Source organism: Gymnoscopelus microlampas (assembly GCF_963454915.1).
Source record: "Gymnoscopelus microlampas genome assembly, chromosome: 20".
In the NCBI taxonomy this organism is placed as follows: Eukaryota; Metazoa; Chordata; class Actinopteri; order Myctophiformes; family Myctophidae; genus Gymnoscopelus; species Gymnoscopelus microlampas.
The window spans coordinates 39,916,459-39,939,918 of record NC_139957.1 but is presented as its reverse complement, the minus strand read 5'-3'; the positions used below and the strand labels follow the sequence as shown (position 1 = coordinate 39,939,918).

Below are 23,460 nucleotides of genomic sequence, written 5' to 3'. Positions count from 1 at the left end.
GTTGGTGAATAACCGAATTGAGAGAACACCGCTTTATGTAGTATATCCAGCAATATATGTCAAGCAAACATTTACTTTTTTTATGTTAGGACCGTTGTTTGAGAGCTTTACACATTGCACATTTTTTTGTCGGCTTCTGTTATGCTCTTCATTGAACTTTTTTGCACATGTAATACCCTACCCCTTATGGTTCATATCTTTTCTTTTATCTTCTATGATAGATGGATTTTGTATTTTGGATCACCATAAGCACACACATTATGATTAAATGGATTAAATTATGAATGAGTGACTTTGCATTAAAGGTATGAGCAAATGTGTAAGATGTCATAGACGGCTGAATCATTAACGAGATTGATGTTTACAAGAGTAGAATGAGACCTAAAACGATTTAGCACTAATTTGTTGTTGTTTGTTCCCCCACAGCAGTAATGCTCGTCCAACACAAAAGTTATTTTCTGAACTAATTCGGGAGGCTCACGTCACACTGAAAAGATGCGACCGGGAGGAAATGGGCATCAAAACCAAGGCACCTGCAAAGTATTTTACGGGGAGAGTAAATGTTATAACCAACGACTATGTTGTGAAAAAAGTACACCTAAACACCTCTGTGGACCGGGACAACAACAAAACGGATCAGAACAGGTCATCTAAAGATCAGAAAACACCATCTGAAGTTCAGAAAACACCATCCAAAGATCACAAAACGCTGTCCGAAGTTCACAAAACACCATCTAAAGATCAGAAAGCACTATCTCGAGATCACAAAACACCATCTAAAGATCACAAAACACCATCTGAAGTTCAGAAAACATCATCTATAGATAAGAAAACACTGTCTGAAGATCACAAAACACTGTCTGAAGATCACAAAACACCATCTGAAGTTCAGAAAACATCATCTATAGATAAGAAAACACTGTCTGAAGATCACAAAACCCTGTCTGAAGATCACAAAATGTTATCTGAAGTTCAGAAAGAAACATCTGAAGATCAGAAAACACAGTCTAAAGATCTCAAAACACTGTCTAAAGTTCAGAAAACCCCATCTGAAGATCAAAAAACCCCATCTGAAGTTCAGAAAACACCATCTGAAGTTCAGAAAACACCATCTGAAGTTCAGAAAACACCACCTAACGATAAGAAAACACCATCTAAAGATCACAAAACGCCACCTAAAGATCACAAAACGCTACCTAAAGACCAGACAACGCCACCTAAAGACCAGAAAACGCCACCTAAAGACCAGAAAACGCCATCCGACGATCAGAAAATCCCATCAGAAGAGACACCAAAACCACACAAACAGCCTGTGCGGGGGCCTCTGCCTGCCCTCGCTCTCTTTCTGAAGCAGCATGCGCTGAAACCCAGGCACACCAACAGACTGAAATCACCGTCAAGATTGCCGCCTGAATCCCTGTCCACATCTTCTCAGGCTAGCACAGTTTCCAGTGGTTCTGTCAAAGATCCTTCCACTGTCCTTGCTGATCCATCAAAGGCTTGCATTAGTCAAGTCACACAGTTTGCCAGCAAGGCCTCTGTTGATGTTTCAGAGCGGTGTATTGTAGGACAGAGAGCAAATGTCATTGGTCCAGCAAATGAAAGTAGTGGTCTGGTTTCCTGTCCTTCGGGTCAAGCTGGCCTTCCAACAGCAGACCAATTGGAACCAAGATACGATTGTCCAGTCTTCGCCCCCATCCCTGAAAGTGTGACCCCAGAATCATTACTACCAGATTGTGCACCAGTGTTACCAAGCACAAATCAGTCATTTCATACTTCTGAAGCAGCTCTATCCACTGTCCCCTCATCTCATGCTTCAACATATCCAATGTCATCATCACCCCTTGACACAGTATTATCTGCCCCGGTCCTTCCATTCACAGAGACAATTGCTACTACACAAATCCAAAGCCCAGGCTTCACAAGACGGACCCACTCGCTCCGTGAATCTTCTCCGATCAGCTTTGAGCCTTTGTCACCTGCCTCTTCACCAGATCCTTTACCCTCCCTGGATATCTCTGCAGCTTTTGGACATAACCTTGCTTCCACAGGGTCTAAACCATCAGCAGTACCTCGTACACAGACAGCAGACCGTGTCGATATCCCCACTCATAAGTTGAAATGGCATACGGTGATACCTCCACCCGACCCATTCTTAACCACATTTACATCATTTCAACCAATCCCACTGTTGCCTTTGCCTCAGTCCCACTCTGGCCTACACGATCTGGACAGCGCTACTTGCCCTTCCCCCACAGACCATGATCAGTCATTGCCATTCCCTGCAGGCCTGTCTCCTCTTGCGCTCCCATCCCCGCTGTCTCCAGCATTTTCCTCATTAGACGGTGATGCATTGTCACCCACACCTTCACTTAGCGATCTCATGAACTTTTTCTCCACTGATGGAGATCTTGGGATGGAGGTGGACTTTTCAAACCCAGAGGCAGCAGCACCTGTTCCCTGTCCTCCTCCTATTGTTGTTTCAGCCAACACACAAACACTGCCTTCTCAAAAAGTACCACCAACCCCAGACACCAGACCCCTGAAACACAAGAAGAAAAGGGGAAGGCCTCCTCGGAAGACCGATCAGGCTGAAGTCAGAGATCAGGCCGAATCCAGAGTTACTAATATGCAACCCAGTGTTGAAGAAGTCGAGGAACAGCTATTTGTCTCTTTCACATCAAAGGTAAAGTTAAAATGTTTTATTTCTTGCTTTCATGTGTGTTGCAATATGCACAGTATAGTGGACAATTGTGTCTATATTTTTGTCTACATTGTGCCATCTTGTGGTGTGAAAGAAGAACTGCGTTTTATACTGTTAAACTGAAATAATGCAAAACGTTCAATCCCATAGTTCACATCAATAATACTGCTGAACCGACAGAACATTACAGATTATTACCGTTGAGCTATTTTAATCCATAATCAAGTTGCCTATGATTTGATTGTTATATGTAAAAGGGATCATCACATTTTCACAGTCTAAACATAAACTTGTTCAATGAAAGTAAACACAAGCCTCACATTTCAGGAAGCACTTAAACTTCACATTGGGGATGCCCCTGAGTCTCCTGAGGTAATTGCACAACCTCAACAACCTCAACCTCAGGAGTCCCCTGAAGCCACTACGAACGGTAAACAACATAGTTGTAATATGTTTACATTGGGATTGATAGAAAATCATATGTTTTACGTTGTTGTGACAAAAACATAATATTATATGAGATATTGTTTATTAGGAGTAAAAACACATGTTTTTTTTACTAGTTACTTTGCAGATATAAATTATTATATTATAAAACATACATTAACCACTTTAGCCCTATTTTATACCTCACAACGCGTCGCGCTGCGACGCTTTGTGAGCTTGTAGATCGGCTATTTTCAAATATTTTTGTACTTGTACTTTTGGTACTTTAAGTACATTTTGATGCCAATACTTTTGTACTTGTACTCAAGTAAATTCTGAATTTCTGACTTTTACTTGTAACAGAGTATTTCTATATTGCAGTATTGATACTTTTACTTAAGTAAAACATTTGATTACTTTTTCCACCACTGGTTATGAGTATAATTACATGAGAGAAATGATTTCAAGAATCTTGCTTTGCGCAGTTAAAACAGAGACCCTAGAGGAGAGAATAGCGGTCTTGGAGAGAATAGCGGTCTTGGAGCAGCTTTTGTTGAAAGATCTGAAGCTGATGAAACACAGACAGGTCATACATCCTGTGTTACAAGAAGGTACGCTCTCATTTGCAACACAAACTTCTCAAAATGTTTTAATTAGTATACGAGTTATTGGGCAGCCTACACGTGCACTCATAAACTGCAACACTGTCATTATACTGTATACAAGGCCAACACAGATGCGTGCCTAGTTGATCTGGGTGCATCTTTGCCAATCATGACCTTTCGACCACCAGACTGCAATATAATGTTATATATTGAGTCAGAGATCTAATATGAACTTAACACAAACAGCTTCATTACAAGAGTTTAGCAATTGTTTCATGGCTCAACTTATAATTAAAGTGGCACTATGTAACCTTTTCTTAATGAATAAAATTACATTTAGTCCAATCGGTATGGTAGACTATGTTCATACAATATAACTTATACAATTTGGGTGGTTGTATTTTGTCTCCCTGCTCTTCTATTGAGACATTTAGATCGTGTCAAAGGTCATGTCTCACCTAGACCTATAGGTCAAGATTCAATTTGTCCCCTGAGCAAGCAGGCAGGCTCTATCAGCTCAATGGTAAAAATGTCAGCACTTGTAGAAGAGGAAAGTTGCATAGTGCAGCTTTAACAATGAACCCAGTCAACAGATACCATCTGATATAGCTGCCCCTTTGGTGCCACAAGACTATAATTTATCACAATGTATCATGAGCATAAAGAAAACCCTATAGCAACCATGGTTAAAAGGACAATACATTATTTAACCTTGAATCTGGACATTTTTCGGTCTTTCTTTGTTCGTGATGCATTTAAAAAAACAAGTTGGCTTGAAGCTGAACCTGCTGGACCCCATGTTGACCATCGACCTGCAATGGCTGGGAGTTCGTCTACCAATCCCTCCACCAGGAACCCCCCTGGAACCGCTGACTGAGACACTGCCCTTGTCTCAAGGTGAGTCCTGTAGCTATGAGGAAGGTAGTGCACGCACATCCGTGGCCCAGGTGCAAGACTAGCATCATAAAAGAGAATAGAGTCAGCACACTGGTGATGCTGAAAAAGCTCTGCTGTATTTTATCGTGTCGTCGAACGTTTCGATCTATTCAGATCTTCATCAGAACATATTATACATCATGATGTATATGTATCATATACATCGTCCTATAGTAAAATCGCCTAGTGGTTAGACTTCCGGATTATCTGCAAAGAGGCGGAGTTTGGGTAGGACTCTTAGTTTCAGTTATGTTGCAGCTATGTTCTAGCAGACCACGTGTCCAATTTCCTACACATTTAGCCTAAAAATCGATCATGGCTGTAGCCTTTGGGTTGTGTACGTTTATTTGTTCAGCATACATTTGTATTCGTTCTTTGGGCCATATTTTGGCTCGGTAGCACACCACTCTATCGTGACCCATATTACGTTGCCCCAGAAGGGCTCTTACGCACGCACATGCGTGATCACACACACGCGATCACACACACACACACACACGCACACACACACACACATGCACGCCATCACACACGCGATTAAGTAACCCACAAAGGCACACAAAATAAACTGATTAGCCAAAAATACCAGCCGTCTGTTCCTGTGACTCGATCTCTGCCTAGCCCCGACACACACACACACACGTGCGATCACACACACGCGAACACACACACACACACACACACACACACACACATGCACGCACACAGGACACTTGAGCTTTGGAACGCCATATATCGCGACAGTAATGAAAAGGAAAATTACTTTATTTTGTGCAAGACGCAAGCGTCCATGCTTGCCAGACACTGTTGCACTGTGTGTGTGTGTGTGTGTGTGTGTGTGTGTGTGTGTGTGTGTGTCTCTGCATTCATCTGTTGTGTGTCCTCTGTTGTTGCATCACGTTTGTCGTTGAATATGTAGCCATGTGCATGACCACAATAATTGTAATAATGGCATATAGCCTAAATTGTAGGCTACTAGATGTGAGGGCCGCATATCGGCCACAACCTCTAGTGATATATATGTCCTGATGAAGATCTGATTGAAACGATGACGGCGCAATAAAATACAGAAGAGCTTTTTCAGCATCACCAGTGTGCACACTCTATTCTCTCTTCTAGCTACAAGAGGTGTCACCAAAAAAAAACTACTAAAATGAAGTAACCTGGCATCCCTGTTTTGGGCATGTCATTATGGGTGTAAAGTTTGATTTATTACAAAACATGCATTGCACCACTTTAGCCTTATATACGTATATACTTTGGCTATTTGAAAATGGCCAAAGTATCATGGCCAATCTACAAGAAAATGGCCAATCTACAAGCTCACAACACGTCGCATCACGCCGTGTTGTGAGCTTGTAGATCTGCTATTTTTCAAAAGATTTGTATACATATTGAACTTGTGAAATGGGATATTGTGCATAATGAGTACTTTTACTTTTGGTTACTTCTAAGTATATTTAGATGCCAATACTTTTGTACTTTTTACTAAAGTACATTTTAAATAGCAGACTTTTACTTGTAACTTGAGTATTTCTAGATTGTGGTATTGATACTTTTACTCAAGTTAAAAATGTCAGTACTTTTTCCACCGCTGCTTGTCCTCCAGGTGTTTCTGCTGCCTTCATCTCTAGAACGGGGAAAACAACAGACGTCACCCAGATAAAAGGCTGGAGAGATAAGTTCCCTGCCTCAGAACCCTCTCCCACCACAACCCCTTCATCTGTACCTGAAGAAGGTAATTTTATTCATAGGCTGTTACCTTTTTGACGTTTTGAGTTGACTGCTATGTTAAAACAGTTTTTCGTCCTCTGTCAGTTCACTTTCCAGGGAGAATTCTATAATATGACCAGAGTCACCAGAGTAAATAAATCATTTAGATTTAAAAGGATCCCTGGCTTATAAGCCTTATATACCTCAATACATTATGATTGCCCTCTATAACTAAAACACCTTAAATATTTTATTTATTTTAGAAATAGTTCATCTTTCACTGCATATAGTGACCGCTCCCGTCGCAAGTTAATGATGTCATTTGTCCATGTGTGGTCCAGTCCTATGGAATGCATGTGCTAATAAAAAACAACTTCATACTTCCTATGGTTAATACGAGCATCAAAGCAATATTTTCAATTTTCAAGGTTTCATCAGTGTTCCGTGCAAATGCTGATGGTCAACGGCTGTGTGCAAATACAATTGCTCCAGGCACTGAGGATAACCGATAGGAAAGATTTTGGGCACGCACGCACGCACACACAGACGCAAACACAGAGGCACACACAGAGCTTTGTAGAATTATAGGATGATATAACATCAAGCACATTAAATGGCACCCCACTTTTTAAATTCTTATCAAATTCATTATATTGGTGACCTAATCAAATGGCCACCTGTGGGTCCCGGGAACTCACTACCAGTGTCTCCTCATTATAAGCTGATTATAAGCAAACATTTCTGTAAAGTTGCTTGTAAATATTGGTGGTTGCGTTTTTTTGGGCTTGTTTCTGAAGTGTAGTTGCTAATTTGCTTGCCTTGGAATTTTAAATTGATTATTTAAGCCAGTTGGTTCTCAAATATTTTCATGTCATGGACCCCGAAAATTAATGTTATTTATAATATTACTATTGTCCCTAACCCCCCTCTGAAAATGTTAGAATGTTTAAAAAAAAAATCCACATTTTATTTAAAGATTTATTTTGAGAATAGCAGATCTACAAGCTCACAACGCGTCACGATGCGACGCGTTGTGAGCTTGTAGATCGGCTATAGCCGATGTATACAGTATATAGGGTGTCTATAGCCTATAGTGTGGCCTATAGTTGCTTATTTTGGCCTTGTTTTCCTAGGCCTGGTTGTTGATTTCTCTCACAAAATCTGGCAATACTGCTCACTACATTGAAAAGCTAACAACATCATCACATGCTTTCTGTTGTTCTTCAGCGGCTCCTCCTCCTCCTCCTCCTCCTCCTCCTCCTCCTCCTCCTCCGGCCTCAGACGTTCCCAGTAAGAACCACCTGGCGGCGTTCTGCAGCGACATGCTGGACGAGTACCTGGAGAACGAGGGGAAGCTGCTCGACCAGCGGGCCTCCAGCTTCTCCCAGGCCGCCGCGCTCGAACCCGTGACGTACGAGCTGCCCGTCACGGGCGCCAGCTACGTCCGCACGCTGGACAGCGTCCTCAAGATGCAGCCCCCCACCTCCACGCCCACCTCCGCCCTCATCTCCGGATTCGTCCCCCCGTCAAAGAGACCCCGGCTGCCCCCCATGATGATGTCGATGGGGCCCAAGAAGAAGACGAAATGGCAGCTGAGGAAGCAGTATAAAGTACTGGGTTCTAGTCAGAAGTCACCCAAAACGGGAAGTGTAGGAACTGCCGCGTCGGCAGCGCTGCCCACAGCACCCGTTACACCTCCTCCACCTGGTCCGGACGTCACCAAGCCTCCGTCATTCGTCAATAACAACAAGACGCAGGGAATCGCGTCGCTGTACAACTACACGGTATCCAGCAATGGACCCAAGGACAATGTCCTTAGCCTAAAGAAAATGACGTTCAAGTCCAAGAACTCGTCTCACGTTAAGCCCCCGAAACCGGCAAAAGATCCGTTCCAGTTCAATAACACGGCGCCCGTGACTCACTTGCCACGGGACCCCATCTTTGAAAAGATAAAGAAACTAAAAAACAAGTCGTTGTCCAAAATCGAGGATCTCATGGCGGTTTCTGAGGAGATGGCGCCTCTGGAGTGGGACCCCACCTTGGAAAACGAACGGAAACTACGAACCAAGTCGTCGTCCAAAATCCAGGATCCAATGGAGTTTTCTGATGAATTGGCCCCTCTGGAGTGGGAAACCTTCTCGAAAAGGAAAAAGAAACGAAAAACAAAGTCGCCGTCCCAAATCCAGGATCAAAAGAAGGGTTCTGAGGAAATGGTGCCTCTCGAGTCGGACCCCTTCCTCAACTTTAAAAATAAACTAAGAGCCAAATCATTGCCCCAAATCCGGGGCCCAATGGAGGTTCCCGAGGACGTGGCACCTCTGGAGTCGGACACTGAGTCGGACACTGAGCTGTCCTGTTCTGTTTCTACTCAGCGAAAACGGGACGGAAGCGACGAGGAGACGCCCCTGGTGACCAAAGCCCTGCTGAAACAGAAGGATCTGGAGGACGGGGTCGTCTGGGAGGGACGACCCAAGACGTGCGTCACCACCGAGAGAGCAGCCATCTCTCTGACGTCACTCTTCACATTAGTGGTAGGTTCCACTGTGTTTCTGTCTCAAGAAGATTCAGAAGAATGTAGATGTTTTTCTTTCTCCATACTTGGTATGGGTCTTGGTAGTTGTCACTAGGGGCCGGGGTGTGAAACTTTATCTCCTACATCAGTGGTTCTCAAACTTTTTCGTGTCAAGGACCCCCAAATTGACACTTATTATCCCGCGGACCCCCGTTTGAAAAGATATGCCAGGGACCCCCATAAGAGAAGATTTTTACGGCAGTGATTTTCAACCATTTTCATTTCAAGGAACCCAGTTTGACATGCATTAGGCTACGGACCCCCATTTAATGGCATTTTCATCTCTGGGACCCCGATTTATATTGTTATAATGTTAATTATAACCCTAACGGGTCCATTTGGTTCTATTTGTACACTCTCAGAGTTACAGACCCATAACGGTCCATTTGGTTCCTAACTATCTATCATTTAGCGGAGGACCCCCTGGAACTCCTTCAAGGACCCCTGGGGGTCCCCGGACCCCACTTTGAGAACCAATGTCCTACATGACGGTTACAGTATACAGTGTTTTACATCGTTCTATCAATACTTATTGAGGCCATATACGCTTAAAAGGATCCCTGGCTAATAAGCCAAATAAAAACACCTTAAATATTTTAGATTCGATTTTAGAAATAGCTCATCTTTCACTCAATAGGGACAACACCCGTCGCAGTTTGATGATGTCATTTGTCCATGTGTGGTGCAGCCCTATGGAATGTTATTAGCATGTCCTAATAAAAAACACTTCCTACGGTTAGTATGAACATAAAAACAATATTTTAGATATGTTTTATTAGCATATGCATTCCATACATTCCAGGCCCGCTTTGCAGTGAGATCAAAGTCATAACTCTCTCTCTCTCTATGGGTCTCTGGGCACACCCAAATCTTAACACGCCCATTATTAATTTTATTGGCTGCAGCTACGTTGCAAACCAACTACAAAATAAGCCTAGGGTTTCATGCCGCTTTGATGGTTAAACATTTCCACGTTTAGAAAACTGTAGGTGAACCCATTCAATTCGGGGAACACATCTGTGGTATTTGAGAATTCTTTGGCTATTCAAAAATAGCAGATATACAAGTTCAGATCTGCTATTTTTTGAAAAAATCTGAAAATGTGTGAAATTTGTGCAAATCTTTGAATATATAATTATTTATATTTATATATATTATTTTAATTTTCTTTTCTTTTTTCAAGCAAACATTTTCCACAATAGCCGCACTATGAGCTTGTACATCTGCTTTTTTTGAATAGCCAAAGAGATCTTGAAATGAGCTGTCACATGGATTTGATCTGAAGCACCGTCCCTGCTACGAAACAAAAACAAATCGTTGCTGTCGGGCAGAAACCTCTTATCTCCACGTCCTTCATTTTTTGTGTTTTTCGTAAATTAACGCCCCACTTGACCATACTACAGCGTCACACAAAAGCATCTTGAAAAGTAAAATTTTTGGTCATTCGAGGTTTCCACCCGGAACAGATAAAATGAAACCGCCTCCTGCTGGAAGCAAGCAGAATGCGGGCAGAACTGTCGTCCCACACCCACGCCACAAGGGTTAGGAATAGGACTGGGTTTAGACCAAATCGGGGATCTTAGAAATGCTGAAATCCCCCAAAAATTGAATCACATGTCAAGGGTCGTGTGGTAGGGCACTCCACAAATTCGCAAAAGGTAACCGTTTGATGCAAAAACATGATTGTTGGGGGCATCAATCCTCTCAAAATGAAATACAAGTGATCTCAGGTCTCAGTATTTGGCCTGCAAAATTAGTGGGACAGGCCTATTTCTTTAGTGGGAGGGGCCTATTTCTTAAAATCAAAACGCCATGTATCCCGCGCGTCGCACGGCCTCCCGACGATATATTCCTCCCAGCGTATTCCTCGCGTTCGCGGCGGCCGCAACCCACGACTCGCGTTGGTACAAGCGGGGACCCCCAGATGACAGTGAAGTGACGATTCAATGACTTTTAAGATCTTTTCAATACCTCGAAAAGAAACAGACCATGCATGCCACTGCATCAAAAGTAATCAACAAACTATAAAATAAAAACTGGTCAAACATATAGGATTGTCAAATAATATAATGAAGCGGCAACAGTTTTTGAAAATGGCAGATCTGCCATTTTCACAATTATTTATCTCAACTCCTCAAATCCTGCAATTCCAAGCACTTCAGGGTGGGGGGAGTGGAGTTCAAATGTGATAATATCTTGGGGGGGGGGGGGGGGGGGTCACAGCCTGAAAAGTTTGAGAACCACTGGGATAAAGGATGAACAACAACCCTAAAAGTCTTGTGTGTGTGTGTCTCTCCGTAGGGTTTCGTGAGTGAAAACCCAACGGCCCCCATCCAGGTGATCAAACGCAGAGCTCCGCCCTGCCTGAAGTCATGCTGTCGGCTGGGCTGCATCTGTGTCAGCCTCAACTACACCCACAGGTTAGAACCGCTGCTACGCATTCTCTCATTATGTATTCTACCCATTACCTCTTCCATTATAAACCTATTAAAACCTGGAACGCATCTGTGTCATTTTTTTATTTGAGCTAAAAAGCATTATTTTACACTTTGGCTATTAAAAAATAGCAGATTTATGAGCTTGTAGATCCGCTATTTTTGAAAAATTGTGAAAATGTGTGCAAATCTTTGAATATATATATTTTTAAAGCGAACATTTTTAACTCAAATCTTTGCTTCTGGGGGTCCCTGGAACAAAATATTTTGATGGGGGTCCGCGGCCAAATACATATACTTTTGGGGGTCCTTGACATGAAAAAGATTGAGCACCAGTGATATAGAAACATTTTTTTTTCAGAAAACTGTTGAGATTTAGGAGACATGTAGAATCAGCTTCAGGTCTCAATGGGTTGACCATGTTTTTTTTAAATGTATAGGTTGGCCCACTGTGGCCGGGTGGACTGCATGCTGGGCTGCACCTGCCTCAGGAAGAAGGTGGTGCTGCTGAAGAACCTGGACGGCTCTGACTCCAGCCACACCGACACCCCCGACTCCACCCGCAAGAGGAAGAAGAAAAGGAGGATGAAGATGGCATATGGTAAGGGTTGTGCTCCTTTGCTGTTCAAAGCTGTGGTTCCCCACACACACACACACACACACACACACACACACACACACACACACACACACACACACACACACACACACGTACACACATGCGCGCACACACACACACACACACACACACACACACACACACACACACACACGTGCGTGCCATTTTAACCACTTTAAGTCCTATAATCATATGACGAATTGCTGATCTACCAGCTCACAACGTGTCTCCCCGCGACACGTTTGCAAATATTTCGCTTTGTGTGGAGTTAGGTTTAGTGGTGGAAAAAATACTCAAATGTTTTACTTAAAGTATCAATACTGCAATGTTGGAAATACTCTGTTACAAGTAAAAGTTTTTCAGAGCATTTTTTGTTACTCAGAGAGCGAGAGAATTCAAAATTGACTTGAGTAGAAGTACAAAAGTATCAAAATGTACTTGTACTGTAAACCACCAAATGTAAAAGTACTCATTTTGCAGAATGTCCCAATTGACAAGTTTTCAAATGTATAAAAATCTTTTGAAAATAGCTGATCTACAAGCTCACAATGCGACACATTGTGAGCTTGTAGATCGGCTATTTTCAAATAGCCAAAGTTTAGCCAAAGCACTACTACACTGTCTCTCTGCATTTGACGTATGTGATTACCTTGCTTGTTGTAAGTCTGGATAATAAGAGCATCTGCTGAATGCCTGAATTGTATATTGTTGTAGATCTGCTTTTCGGGCGAGCAACTACCGTCGTACGACAAAGTATAAATCAGACTTCACTGAGACACATCTTTAGAAATCAGATTTGATATGCATTTAAAAGCCTGTCTGAACATACTAGCCTATGATTAGCAAACATCATCCTCCTTCATTTACACCATGTCATTGCAGTCATGGCAGACACCTCTCATCTCCATATTCTAACTTTTTGTTTTTTCCCCCCGTAAATTCACGCCCTACTTGATCATACTACAGCGTCACACAAGTAACAGATCCACAAGCGACGCATTTCGAGCTTGTAGATCTGCTACTTTTGAATTTTAATCCTGAAAAGTAACAGTTTTGGACTTCCACCTGACAGAGACGATATATATATATATATATACTGAACAATACAGGATCTGGATGCACTCTTGTTTTATCAATGCTGGATAGAATGGATGGATGCGTCTGGTTTACTCTCTCTGGTTTATTTTCACAGAATGTTTGCCCCCCAGAATAGGGACACTTGGGGTTCAAGTGGTTAATAATGGCTCGATTTCCATTAGAGAGCCACGATATTGAAATTTGACCGACATACGATAATATGCAGGGTGAAATCGGCTGATACCGATTCCGATATCGATATATTACATTATTATATATTATATTTGTATTGAGCTCATTGCTGAATTATTATTTATTTATTTTATTTGCGTCAATATCTGTGAAATATCGGTCAAATATCGGTGAAAAGATATCGGTGAAAGAATATCGGTCAATATTGGTGAAAGAATATCTGCTTGATACCGATATTGCATTTTTAATGAAATATGGGCCGATATCGATATGCAACCGATAATATCGTGCATCACTGATTTCCATGTTCACACGGTTCAACTAGGTTTTCCTCTCTGTTCCCCTGTAGTTCTCAAGGAGAGCGTCTGTGAGCCGGCCCAGCGCATCAGAACTCTGTGGCAGCAGGAGCCCGGACACATGGACCCAGAGCCACTCTACAGCGCCGAGCTGGTCTCCCTGCCTGCCTCAGTAAGAACCCCCCCCCCCCCCCCACACCTCAGTCTGACTGGGACCCCAACATAATCACAACCATATGGGTTCACTATGTTACCACTTAACCACCCATTAAGACCTGAGGCTGATTCTTACTTATGTCTTCTAAATCCTAACAGTTTTCTGAAAAACGTACATTTCTATATCAGTGGTTCAACCTTTTCATGTCAATGACCCCCAAAATTATATAATGTATTTGGCCGCCGACCCCCATCTCAAAATATTTTGTTCCAGAGACCCCCAGAAGCAAAGATTTGAGTTACAAATGTTCGCTTTAAAATAATATAAATATATTAATTTGCACACATTTTCTCGATTTTTCAAAAATAGCAGATCTACAAGTACTCAGTGCCGCGCTATGAGCTTGTATATCTGCTATTTTTGAATAGCCAAAGTATAAAATAATGTTTTCTTTTAGCTCAAATCAAAAAATGACTAAGGTTGAAATCCCCACAGAATTGTATCAGCTTAGTAGCAGGTCTACGAGCTTGTAGATGGCTATTTTCACTACTTTTGCATGACACGCATGGAAGTATAAAATAGGGTATTCAATTATGAAAAAACAAAAAAACAGAAAACAAAAAGATGAAATATGGAGATACAAGGTTTCTGCCCGACAGTGATGACATCTGTCATATTAGACGGGTAGATTAGTTCTTAGACATATTTCACGGGTTCTTCTCTTCACTGCTCTGTCCAACAAGCTAAAAACAAGACATATTGAGTCTGATAATAACGACATGGGCTCCTTTTCCAGTGTGGAGTTTGTGAATGGAAGCCGCACAAATAAAATATCAATGCAGTTGTTAAGTGGTGAAGCTGTACTGTCCCAGTTTGTGTGCACGTTCCTAGTGCGGTGACAGTCGACAACAGCGCATTTGGCCAAATGGAAATGGTGTTGTAAATGTGTAAATATTTCACCAATAAGAACAAGAGTGCTTCACAAGAACAATGTTGGAAGAATGTCTCACTGCTGACCCCTACTGGCTGTTCCTAGGCAGGGTTGGATTTGCTGGGGGATAATGTGACTGTTTTCAACCCAAATGTGACTTCCTGGTTAAATTAAGGTTTTATGGAACCTACACAAGGAACCGACAAGTTTTCTGACATTTTCTAAGTCTCGCCGGTGGGAAATTGTGTCTGGGCAGAGGTGCGTAGAGGGTAAATGGGTGTGACAGAATGCCTGAAAATCATGTTTGATTGGTGTGGCAGCAGGATGGTCCAGATGGGACGACGTGTGCCAGAGTCAGAGCGTTCAGCGGCAGGAAAACTCAACAGCACAGCCCCACCGCTGCAGCCAAGGTAAGCATCCCCATATTTTATCCACATGAACGCTAGCGTCCCATTTATGAGGCAAGTAAATAATACATGCATGTGCAGAAAAAAAAGCAGATCTATGATTACTTTCCACTTTTAGTACTTTAAGTATATTTTGCGTTTTCAGCCAGAAAAAGAAAAAAGCTCTTGATGCATCATGGAAAATCTCCCATTGAGGTTTTGGTACTGTGTTCGTGTGTGTGTGTGTGTGTTCGTGTGTGTGTGTGTGTGTGTGTGTGTGTGTGTGTGTGTGTGTGTGTGTGTGTGTGTCCCAGAACGCTGTTGTAAAGAAGAGCAAAGGAGACAAAGGATCACCGGTGAAGACTAAAGAAGATAAAGCATCAGCCGTGACGAGTAAAGAAGTGAAGGCATCAGCAGTGAAAAGTAAACGGGACAAAGCGCCAGTAGCGAACACTAAAGACAAAGGATCACCAGACAAGAGCCTCGCCAAGATCAAATACACCAGATACACCAATTCTAAAAAAGCCTTGAAACAACATGGTAAGAGAAATATTGACTCTCTTTTTTTGCAACAATTTAGGATTTTAGTCTAATCTAAGTCTTATCTTAGACTTACATAGTGTAAGATCAAAGTCAATGGCCTGAAAACCCTAGTCCGCAAACAATGGTAAATGTCATGTGTTAAAGAAAACAATTTAAGTGCAACAAGGTAACTAGCTAAAACATCAACGCTAGCATCTGTCTAAACAACATGCCATCTAAATAACATTCTTAACCCATTCAATCCGGGAACACATCTCTGTCATTTTTTTATTTCTTTGGCTATTCAACAATAGCAGATCTACAAGCTCATTGCGCGGCACTCGGTGCCGCGCTATGAGCTTGTAGATCTGCTATTTTTGAAAAATCATGAGAAGTTGTGCAAATCTTTGAGTACATATATTTTTTAAAGCGAACAGTTGTAACTCAAATATTTACTTCTGGGGCGTCCCTGGAACTAAATATTTTACAAATGTTCGCTTTAAAAAATATTTATTTAAAGGTTTGCACAGCTTTTCACGATTTTTCAAAAATAGCAGATCTACAAGCGGCACTCGATCTGCTATTTTTGAATATTCAAAGAAATCTAAAAATGACAGACATGCGTTCCCGGATTCAATGGGTTAACATTTGTGGACAGCAAACAGTATGTCTTTAACCCATTAAGACCTGGAATGCTGTGTCACTTTAGATTTATTTGGCTATTCAAAAATAGCAGATATACAAGCTCATATGAGCTTGTAGATCTGCTATTTTTGAAAAATCTTGAAAAAAACTTTTTTTTTTCATATTTACATTTTTTCCCATCCATATTTCTCCTTTCCTCAGCTAAACAAACACCACCTCCTCCTTCACCACCTCCACCTCCACCTCCACCTCCACCTCCACCTCCACCACCTCCTCCCGCTCTCCCCGCGTCCAAAAGGCTGGAGGTGGTGACGGACTGCCGCTGGGAGAACACCGGCCTCCGCAACCAGGTCCTGATGAAGGTGGTTCAGGCCATGTGTCAGGACCGGCTCAACGAGGCCTTCTGGATCGGCTCCCACCTCATCACCCCCATCTGCAAGGTGCTGAAGGGCGAGCCCCCCGACGCCTGCCTGCACTACAAGGTCAACATCTCCGAGCCCATCCTGACGGGGCCCAGGCCCCGGGTCGCGGCCCCGCCCACGTTCACCATCACTGCCGCCCCGCCCCCGCCCCCGGTCACCAGCACAGCCCCGCCCCCCGTCGTCTACACAGCCCCGCCCCCCGTCATCTACACAGCCCCGCCCCCCCGGGTCGCCAGCGCACCGCAGCCAGCAACCAAGGAGGTAGGACCCCGCGGATTAACCCTTTAAGACCGGCAACGCATCTGTGTCATTTTAAGATTGCTTTGGGGCTATTAAAAGATAGAAGATCTACAAGCTCATAGCGTGGCACCGAGTGCAGCGCTATGAGCTTGTAGATCTGATTTTTTCTTTTTTTCTTTTTTTTTTATCGTGAAAATTGGTGCAAATCTTTGAATATATATATATATATATATATCCTCCTATAATTCCACAAAGCTCTGTGTGGGTGGTGTGTGGGTGGTGAGGCCAAAATCTCTTCTGCCCGGTTCTCCTCAGTGGCAGGAGCAATTGATCTGAATTTGCACACAGCCATAGAGCACCGAAGTCCGACGTAATTTACACATCCTACCTGGTTCGCGGTTTTCCACCCCCATTCTGAATCCCATAGACGTCTTTAATATCGCGTCAAATAAGAACTGTGTTCCAAAAATAAACAAATGACCCCAGCAGTTTGACTCTTATGGATATGAAGCATCAACTGACGGTGCGAAAACGATAATGTTACTTCCGCCGAATTAGTTACATTTTCGCCAGAAACAGACTGTATGAAACATAAGTGACTGACTATCATAAACGATACAGAACCTCCTCCCTGACAATATCGCAGAGACAGTTTGTTTATTTTTGGACCACAATTCTTATATGAGACGATTCTAAGATGACTCAATGTTATTCTCCATAGAGACATTACTTTACGAACCAGGGGATGAACGAGTGACGTCAGGACTTCTGTACTCTATTGACCATTACCATGTGCACGGAACAGCGAAGCCCGTCTTTCACTTTCCCCAAATGTCGGCTGTTTATTAGCGTTTTTGTGTTCGCTGGCTCCCGGGTTGCCAAATCATGTGCGCATATCCCCCCACGGGTATGGTCTAGTATGTTTTAAAGCGAATGTTTGTAACTCAAATCTTTGCTTCTGAGGGGGAGATATTTTCAGATGGGGGGGGGGTCCCCAGATTGAATGGGTTAAAGGACCGAAATAAACTATTCATTCATTCATTTTATTTTTTGCTTTAATCCATGCAAGGACACGCAGCGCAAGGATGAGGAGGAGAAGGAGGAGGCGGGGATGGAGGACTGGCAGAGGGAGGTGGAAGAGGAGGACGATTCTTCTGGGACGGACGACGCTATGGAGTCAGAGGAGCAGATGGCTAGAGAGGACGAGGAACGCAGGAGAGTGGACAGGTACCTGTCACAAACTATTACATTGTTTATGTAGATAGATCAGAGGTCTTCAACGTTTTCAGGCCAAGGACCCCCTACTCCACATGGTATAAAATTGCGTTTCAGATGAAAGTTTTTTGAGTGGTGCCAACCACTCCTATATCTGACTTTGTCCGTGTGTCCGTATGTATGTATGTCCAATAAACAAACATTGATGACAACATCAATACGGGGCTCATCAAAGGCACCACTCTCTTCACACAGGGTGTGATTTTTAGAGGCGCTAGCCGCTCTATACCTGACTTTGTCCGTGTGCGTCAACGTTCTGATTGGTCAGGTGCATCAACAAAGTGATTGGTCAAGCTTCACGTGACACATGGCTATAAACACATTATAAACACATATATCGATGACAAAAATGTATCAAAGGCGCCGCTACCTTCACACAGGGTGTGATTTTTTTTACTTAGTCTGCTCTTTTTTCCCTCTACACCTATAGCCTCTTTGCCAAAAATAGCAGATCTACAAGCTCACAACGCCTCGTGCTGCGAGGCGTTGTGAGCTTGTAGATCTGATATTTTTGGCTAAAGTTCTCCTCACAAAAGAGGATGCTAGTGTTCAAGTGGTTACGGTAAAAAAAAGAAATCGTATCACACAAAGATTTGGCGGACCCCCTGTAGTAACTCTGAGGACCCCCTAGGGGTCCCGGACCCCCTGTAGTAACTCTGAGGACCCCCTAGGGGTCCCGGACCCCCTGAGATAGATTATTTATTTGTCCCTGTGCAAATTCAAGGAGACAGAAATCACAATACATAAACAATACACAATACATAGACAGATCACGCAATACATTGACAATACTACACATTACTACACGCCTCTTACGGAGAAAAGGCTACCAGTCATATAGTTCGAAAGAGGTTGATTGTCTATTATTTTTCTTCTTTTAATACATTTAAAGTGTGTATTTATTAACCCATTCAGGGCGGGAACCCCTATTTGTAACTATACCTTTCAAGACGGGAACTCCTTTTGCGGTTGTTGTTGCTAACAGTATATAGCAACGTACATTTTTTGTAATTTTTGAATATGTATTTGTAGTTTTTCAGAAAACGTTTTAGACTTTTTAGAATGGGCCTCAGATCTAAATGAGTTAAGGAAATGGCCTGATTTGGTGATGGTAAAATTATAGATTCTTTTGATTATTGGTACGGCTCATTGTCAAGACATTTCTTTCTATATTTCCGTAATAGTCTTTATATATTTCAGTTATTTATCATATCTACCCATGTGCAATTTGTGTTTACAAAGCCTAAAAAGGCAAAAAAAATAAAGTTCAGTGCCAAAAACACCATGAAATCATTCATCACAATTATTTGTATAACAATGAATGGTCAACTAAACTGTGATGATGATGATGGTGATAGCCGTGCGGACAGGAAGAGACTGATGAAGATGGGTTTGCCCTTCATCACTGGAATCAGCCCTGCTGGAATCCTCTCAGCCAATAAGAGACAGCCGGGTGGCACAGACCGATTGGTCCAGGTAAGCACTAAAGTTAGAAGCATAACGTTGCTGTCCGGGCAGAAAACCTCTCATCTCCATATTAAATGTATAATTAATTTTGTGTTTTTTCGTAAAAGTTACGCTCTACTTGATCATACCGCAGTGTCACACAAAAGCATCAGAAGTTGCAGATCTGCAAGCTCGAAACATGGCGCAAAGCGACACGTTTTGAGCTTGTAGATCTGCTACTTTTGATATTTTTGAATTTGAATCCTGAAAAGTAAAATTTGAATCCTGAAAAGTAACAGTTTTGTACGATAAGCATTTAGAAGTCAATAGTAAAGAGTCAATAGAGTCAATAGTAAAGCCATAACGTGGTATCAGTGATTAAAGTTTTGAAATATTAATTGGTATTCAGTAGCTCCCCGCTTGGCCAAGGAGAGATATTGGGGCTTTTATGAGCTCAAACACCACCATGATCTAAATGTCTCACTGGAAGATTTATTTATATATATATATATATATATAGCGACATACGTATTTTTTTCAGAAAACAAAACAAAAAAAGTTTGAGAACGCTCTGATTTAGAAGGCATTTTAGAAGGTGATTCTACGAATGTCTTCTAAATCCCAACAGTATTCTGAAAAAAACATATGTTATTATATTATAGTGGTGCTCAAACTTTTTCATGTCAAGGACCCCCAAAATTACATTTATTTGGCCGCCGACCCCCATCTCAAAATATGTTCCAGGGACCCCCCAGAAGCAAAGATTTTAGTTAAAAATGTTCGCTTTAAAACAATCTATTCAAAGATTTGCACACATTTTCATAATTTTCCAAAAATAGCAGATCTACAAGCTCGTAGCGCGGCACTCGGTGCCGCGCTATGAGCTTGTATATCTGCTATTTTTGAATAGCCCAAAGTGTAAAATAATGCATTTTTTTTAAGCTCAAATCAAAAAGAGACACAGATGCGTTCCAGGATATAAATTCCAAACCTATTGCCTTTTTAAAAGTGTAAACATATACGCCTGTGTGTGTGTGTGTGTGTGTGTGTGTGTGTGTGTGTGTGTGTGTGTGTGTGTGTGTGTGTGTGTGTGTGTGTGTGTGTGTGTGTGTGTGTGTGTGTGTGTGTGTGTGTGTGTGTGTGTGTGTGTGTGTGTGTGTGTGTGTGTGTGTGTGTGTGTGTGTGTGTGTGTGTGTGTGTGTGTGTGCGTGCGTGCGTGCGTGCGTGTGTGTGTCCCAGGTGAACGGGAAGGCGTACCCGCTAGCCAAGATCCAGCTAGGCGGGATGGGTGCGCTCCACCCGGCGAACCGGCTGGCAGCCTACCTGACGGGCAGGGTGGGGCCTAGCGCCAAGAGCGCCAAACCCCCCCAGCAGCAGCAGCCCGCTGCCGCCGCCTGCAGCCCAGCGGAAAAAAACTCTGGTGGCTCCTCCCACGCTAGCCAGGCTCCTCCTCCTCCTCCCATGCCCGGTGTCGTCATGACGACCGCCACCCCCATCTCCACCACCGTCACTCTCAAACTGACACAGGCGGCGACAACAGGTGAGGACGAGGGTGTTCAAAATCATTGTGTGATTCTGGATTCATATTTGTGTGTGTGTGTGTGTGATGTCTTTTCAACTGGTTCTCAAGGACCCCTCAAATTGATGTGAATTTGTCCGCGGACCCCCCATCTGATTTTTTTTTCTCCAGGGACCCCCAGAAGAGAAGATTTATGTTACTAAACGATCAAAACGATATTTCGATATTTTTCAAAATGTTTAAAAAAATAGCAGATGTACAAGCTCACAGCGTGGCACGAAGTGATGCGCTGTGAGCTTGTAGATCTGCTATTTTTAAACATCCAACGTATAAATGGATAAAGTGGTTGAAATGTTTGCCATGTTAACTACTTTTGAGAACCACCTGTCCTTTCAACTGTTTTATTGTCCTAACCGTAGATGTGTTTGCTATGAGTTTCAGTACAGTTGTGTTGAGTGCAAAAACACAGCGTATGAACAGTAAAGGTCTTTACACACCGGGGGGGGGGGGGGCGTGATGAATAGATTATATGAAAAAAAACATCCGGCGAGTATTCCCCATTAGAACTATTCATGTAGTCGATGCCTCGTTCAAAAACAAAAACAGTGTTGCGTTACGCACCCTGTCCACAGAGAACGCCATTAGGGCTGGCAGCCCTAATAGCGTTCATGCCATGTTCGTGCCATGCATGTCTAAAAGAATTATAAAATAAAATCAATTCTATTACCCTCAAAAAGGAAATTTCAACTGCCCCTAGCGGCCTAACGGTAAGGCCGACGGAAATGGCAGTGGATGCATTGGATGCAGCTCAAAGTGAACTTAACTCGGGTAACTAGTTCGTTGCCGTCCGCTCCTGGCCCGTGTTATGAAAAGAAAACTGGCAAAAATGGCCAAAACTCAAACATCTAAAAACGTCCGTTTTCAATATGTTTTGGCCATTATCTCTGGAATGGAAGGTCCAATCTGCTCAGTTCAAAGCTTGTTTGATGCGTGACTTTGATCACATTAAGCACATTATGACACTCATTCTGGTTTTCCGGGGTTTCAGGCCTAACGTTATGGTAATTGTTCGGGCATCTGTGTGGATGTACTCAGGATGCAAACAGCAGTTGTTTGTTTGTTTTTCGGTGAGTTGTCCGCACAGAAACGATATACCTGGTGTGTAAAGGACCTTTAACACCGCTGTTCTTTATTAAAACAGTCCCTGCAGTCCCCACTGTGCGGGTCGGCCAATCAGGTCCAGCGACCTCCGTCCCCCGTCCATGTGCTCCGCCTCTGCCTCCGGCCGGTCACTCCTCCACGGCGGGGCAGGTACAGGCCTTAGGCTCTGCGGGCGGAGGAGGAGGAGGAGGAGGAGGTGGAGGAGTGGCTCAGAACCAGAAAGTTCAGTTGGTCACCACCGTCTTTCCAGCCCCACAGGGAGGAGGAGGGGCCAATTCCATCAGGGTGGTACCTGCTGTGTCTGTTAGCTCCGCCTCTGTCTCAGGTATATCCTTTAACCACTTAAACCCCAGCCTCCGTGTTGTTGTTGTGGGGAAAGCTTTCCGCAGGATAATAGCTGATCGACAAGCTCGCAACGCGTTGCGGACCACGGCGCGTTGTGAGCTTGTCGATCGGCTATTTTCCTGCGAAAGCCTTCCGCACAATAACAGAAAACAGAAAAAGACGCTAGTATAGAGCCTCGAGGGACTTTCGGTCAGGCAAATAGGGTTTAAGTGGTTAAGATCAAATAAGATATATGATACAATAAGGCCTATCCACAAGTTTCCTAGGGCATTGTGGGCATCACTTCCTGTCGATTTGATCCCTGATACCTGATCAAATCGACAGGAAGGGATGCCCACAATGCCCTAGGAAACTTGTGGATATACAGTATATTATCATCATTGTCGGGTGGCACCAATATAGTTATTATTTAACAAACTCTTGTTAATACTTGTCATTGGTTAAAACTCACAGACAGACTCGACCACTATGAACCTGGGAGTCTCTATTTTGGGACAATATGTAAAAGTATCAACAATTAAATATATGAGTGTATAATAAGGTACAAGTGAGTCTCACAACCATCATACTTTACAGCAAATTCACACCAGCATTTCAAAGTGATTTCTGTCATGTGCATGCATGTACAAAGCATCTTCAAACACCCCCATGACAGTGACGCGGACCTTTGTGCACGTATGCCTAGTCCACGGTCTCTATCTCAGAACACATCACGTTTCTGGTTGGCTGCCCCCCAAAATGATTTTGTATTTGGCCACGGACCCCCATCTGAAAGTATTTTGTTCCAGGGACCCCCCCAGAAGCAAAGATTTGAGTTATAAATGTTTGCTTTAAAA

At 43.0% G+C, this 23,460-nt stretch overlaps 1 protein-coding gene across 8 annotated transcripts in view; it reads left to right on the top strand.

The window, feature by feature from the left end:
- The window catches only part of mgaa (MAX dimerization protein MGA a), a 47,662-nt gene that overhangs the window by 5,666 nt on the left and 18,536 nt on the right, over nucleotides 1-23,460 (top strand). For 4 of the 8 annotated variants that reach the window (XM_084045537.1, XM_084045532.1, XM_084045534.1 and 1 more), the window contains exons 3-18: nucleotides 427-2,686; nucleotides 3,032-3,134; nucleotides 3,616-3,741; nucleotides 4,504-4,632; nucleotides 6,281-6,409; nucleotides 7,612-8,915; nucleotides 11,258-11,376; nucleotides 11,832-11,992; nucleotides 13,629-13,747; nucleotides 14,984-15,073; nucleotides 15,364-15,589; nucleotides 16,418-16,899; nucleotides 17,948-18,105; nucleotides 19,512-19,629; nucleotides 20,839-21,139; nucleotides 22,320-22,604. In XM_084045537.1, the coding sequence (XP_083901663.1) occupies nucleotides 427-2,686; nucleotides 3,032-3,134; nucleotides 3,616-3,741; nucleotides 4,504-4,632; nucleotides 6,281-6,409; nucleotides 7,612-8,915; nucleotides 11,258-11,376; nucleotides 11,832-11,992; nucleotides 13,629-13,747; nucleotides 14,984-15,073; nucleotides 15,364-15,589; nucleotides 16,418-16,899; nucleotides 17,948-18,105; nucleotides 19,512-19,629; nucleotides 20,839-21,139; nucleotides 22,320-22,604 (6,110 nt within the window). The remainder of the gene's footprint in view (nucleotides 1-426; nucleotides 2,687-3,031; nucleotides 3,135-3,615; nucleotides 3,742-4,503; nucleotides 4,633-6,280; nucleotides 6,410-7,611; nucleotides 8,916-11,257; nucleotides 11,377-11,831; nucleotides 11,993-13,628; nucleotides 13,748-14,983; nucleotides 15,074-15,363; nucleotides 15,590-16,417; nucleotides 16,900-17,947; nucleotides 18,106-19,511; nucleotides 19,630-20,838; nucleotides 21,140-22,319; nucleotides 22,605-23,460) is intronic. The other 4 variants (XM_084045536.1, XM_084045538.1, XM_084045535.1 and 1 more) reach the window with 4 other exon arrangements.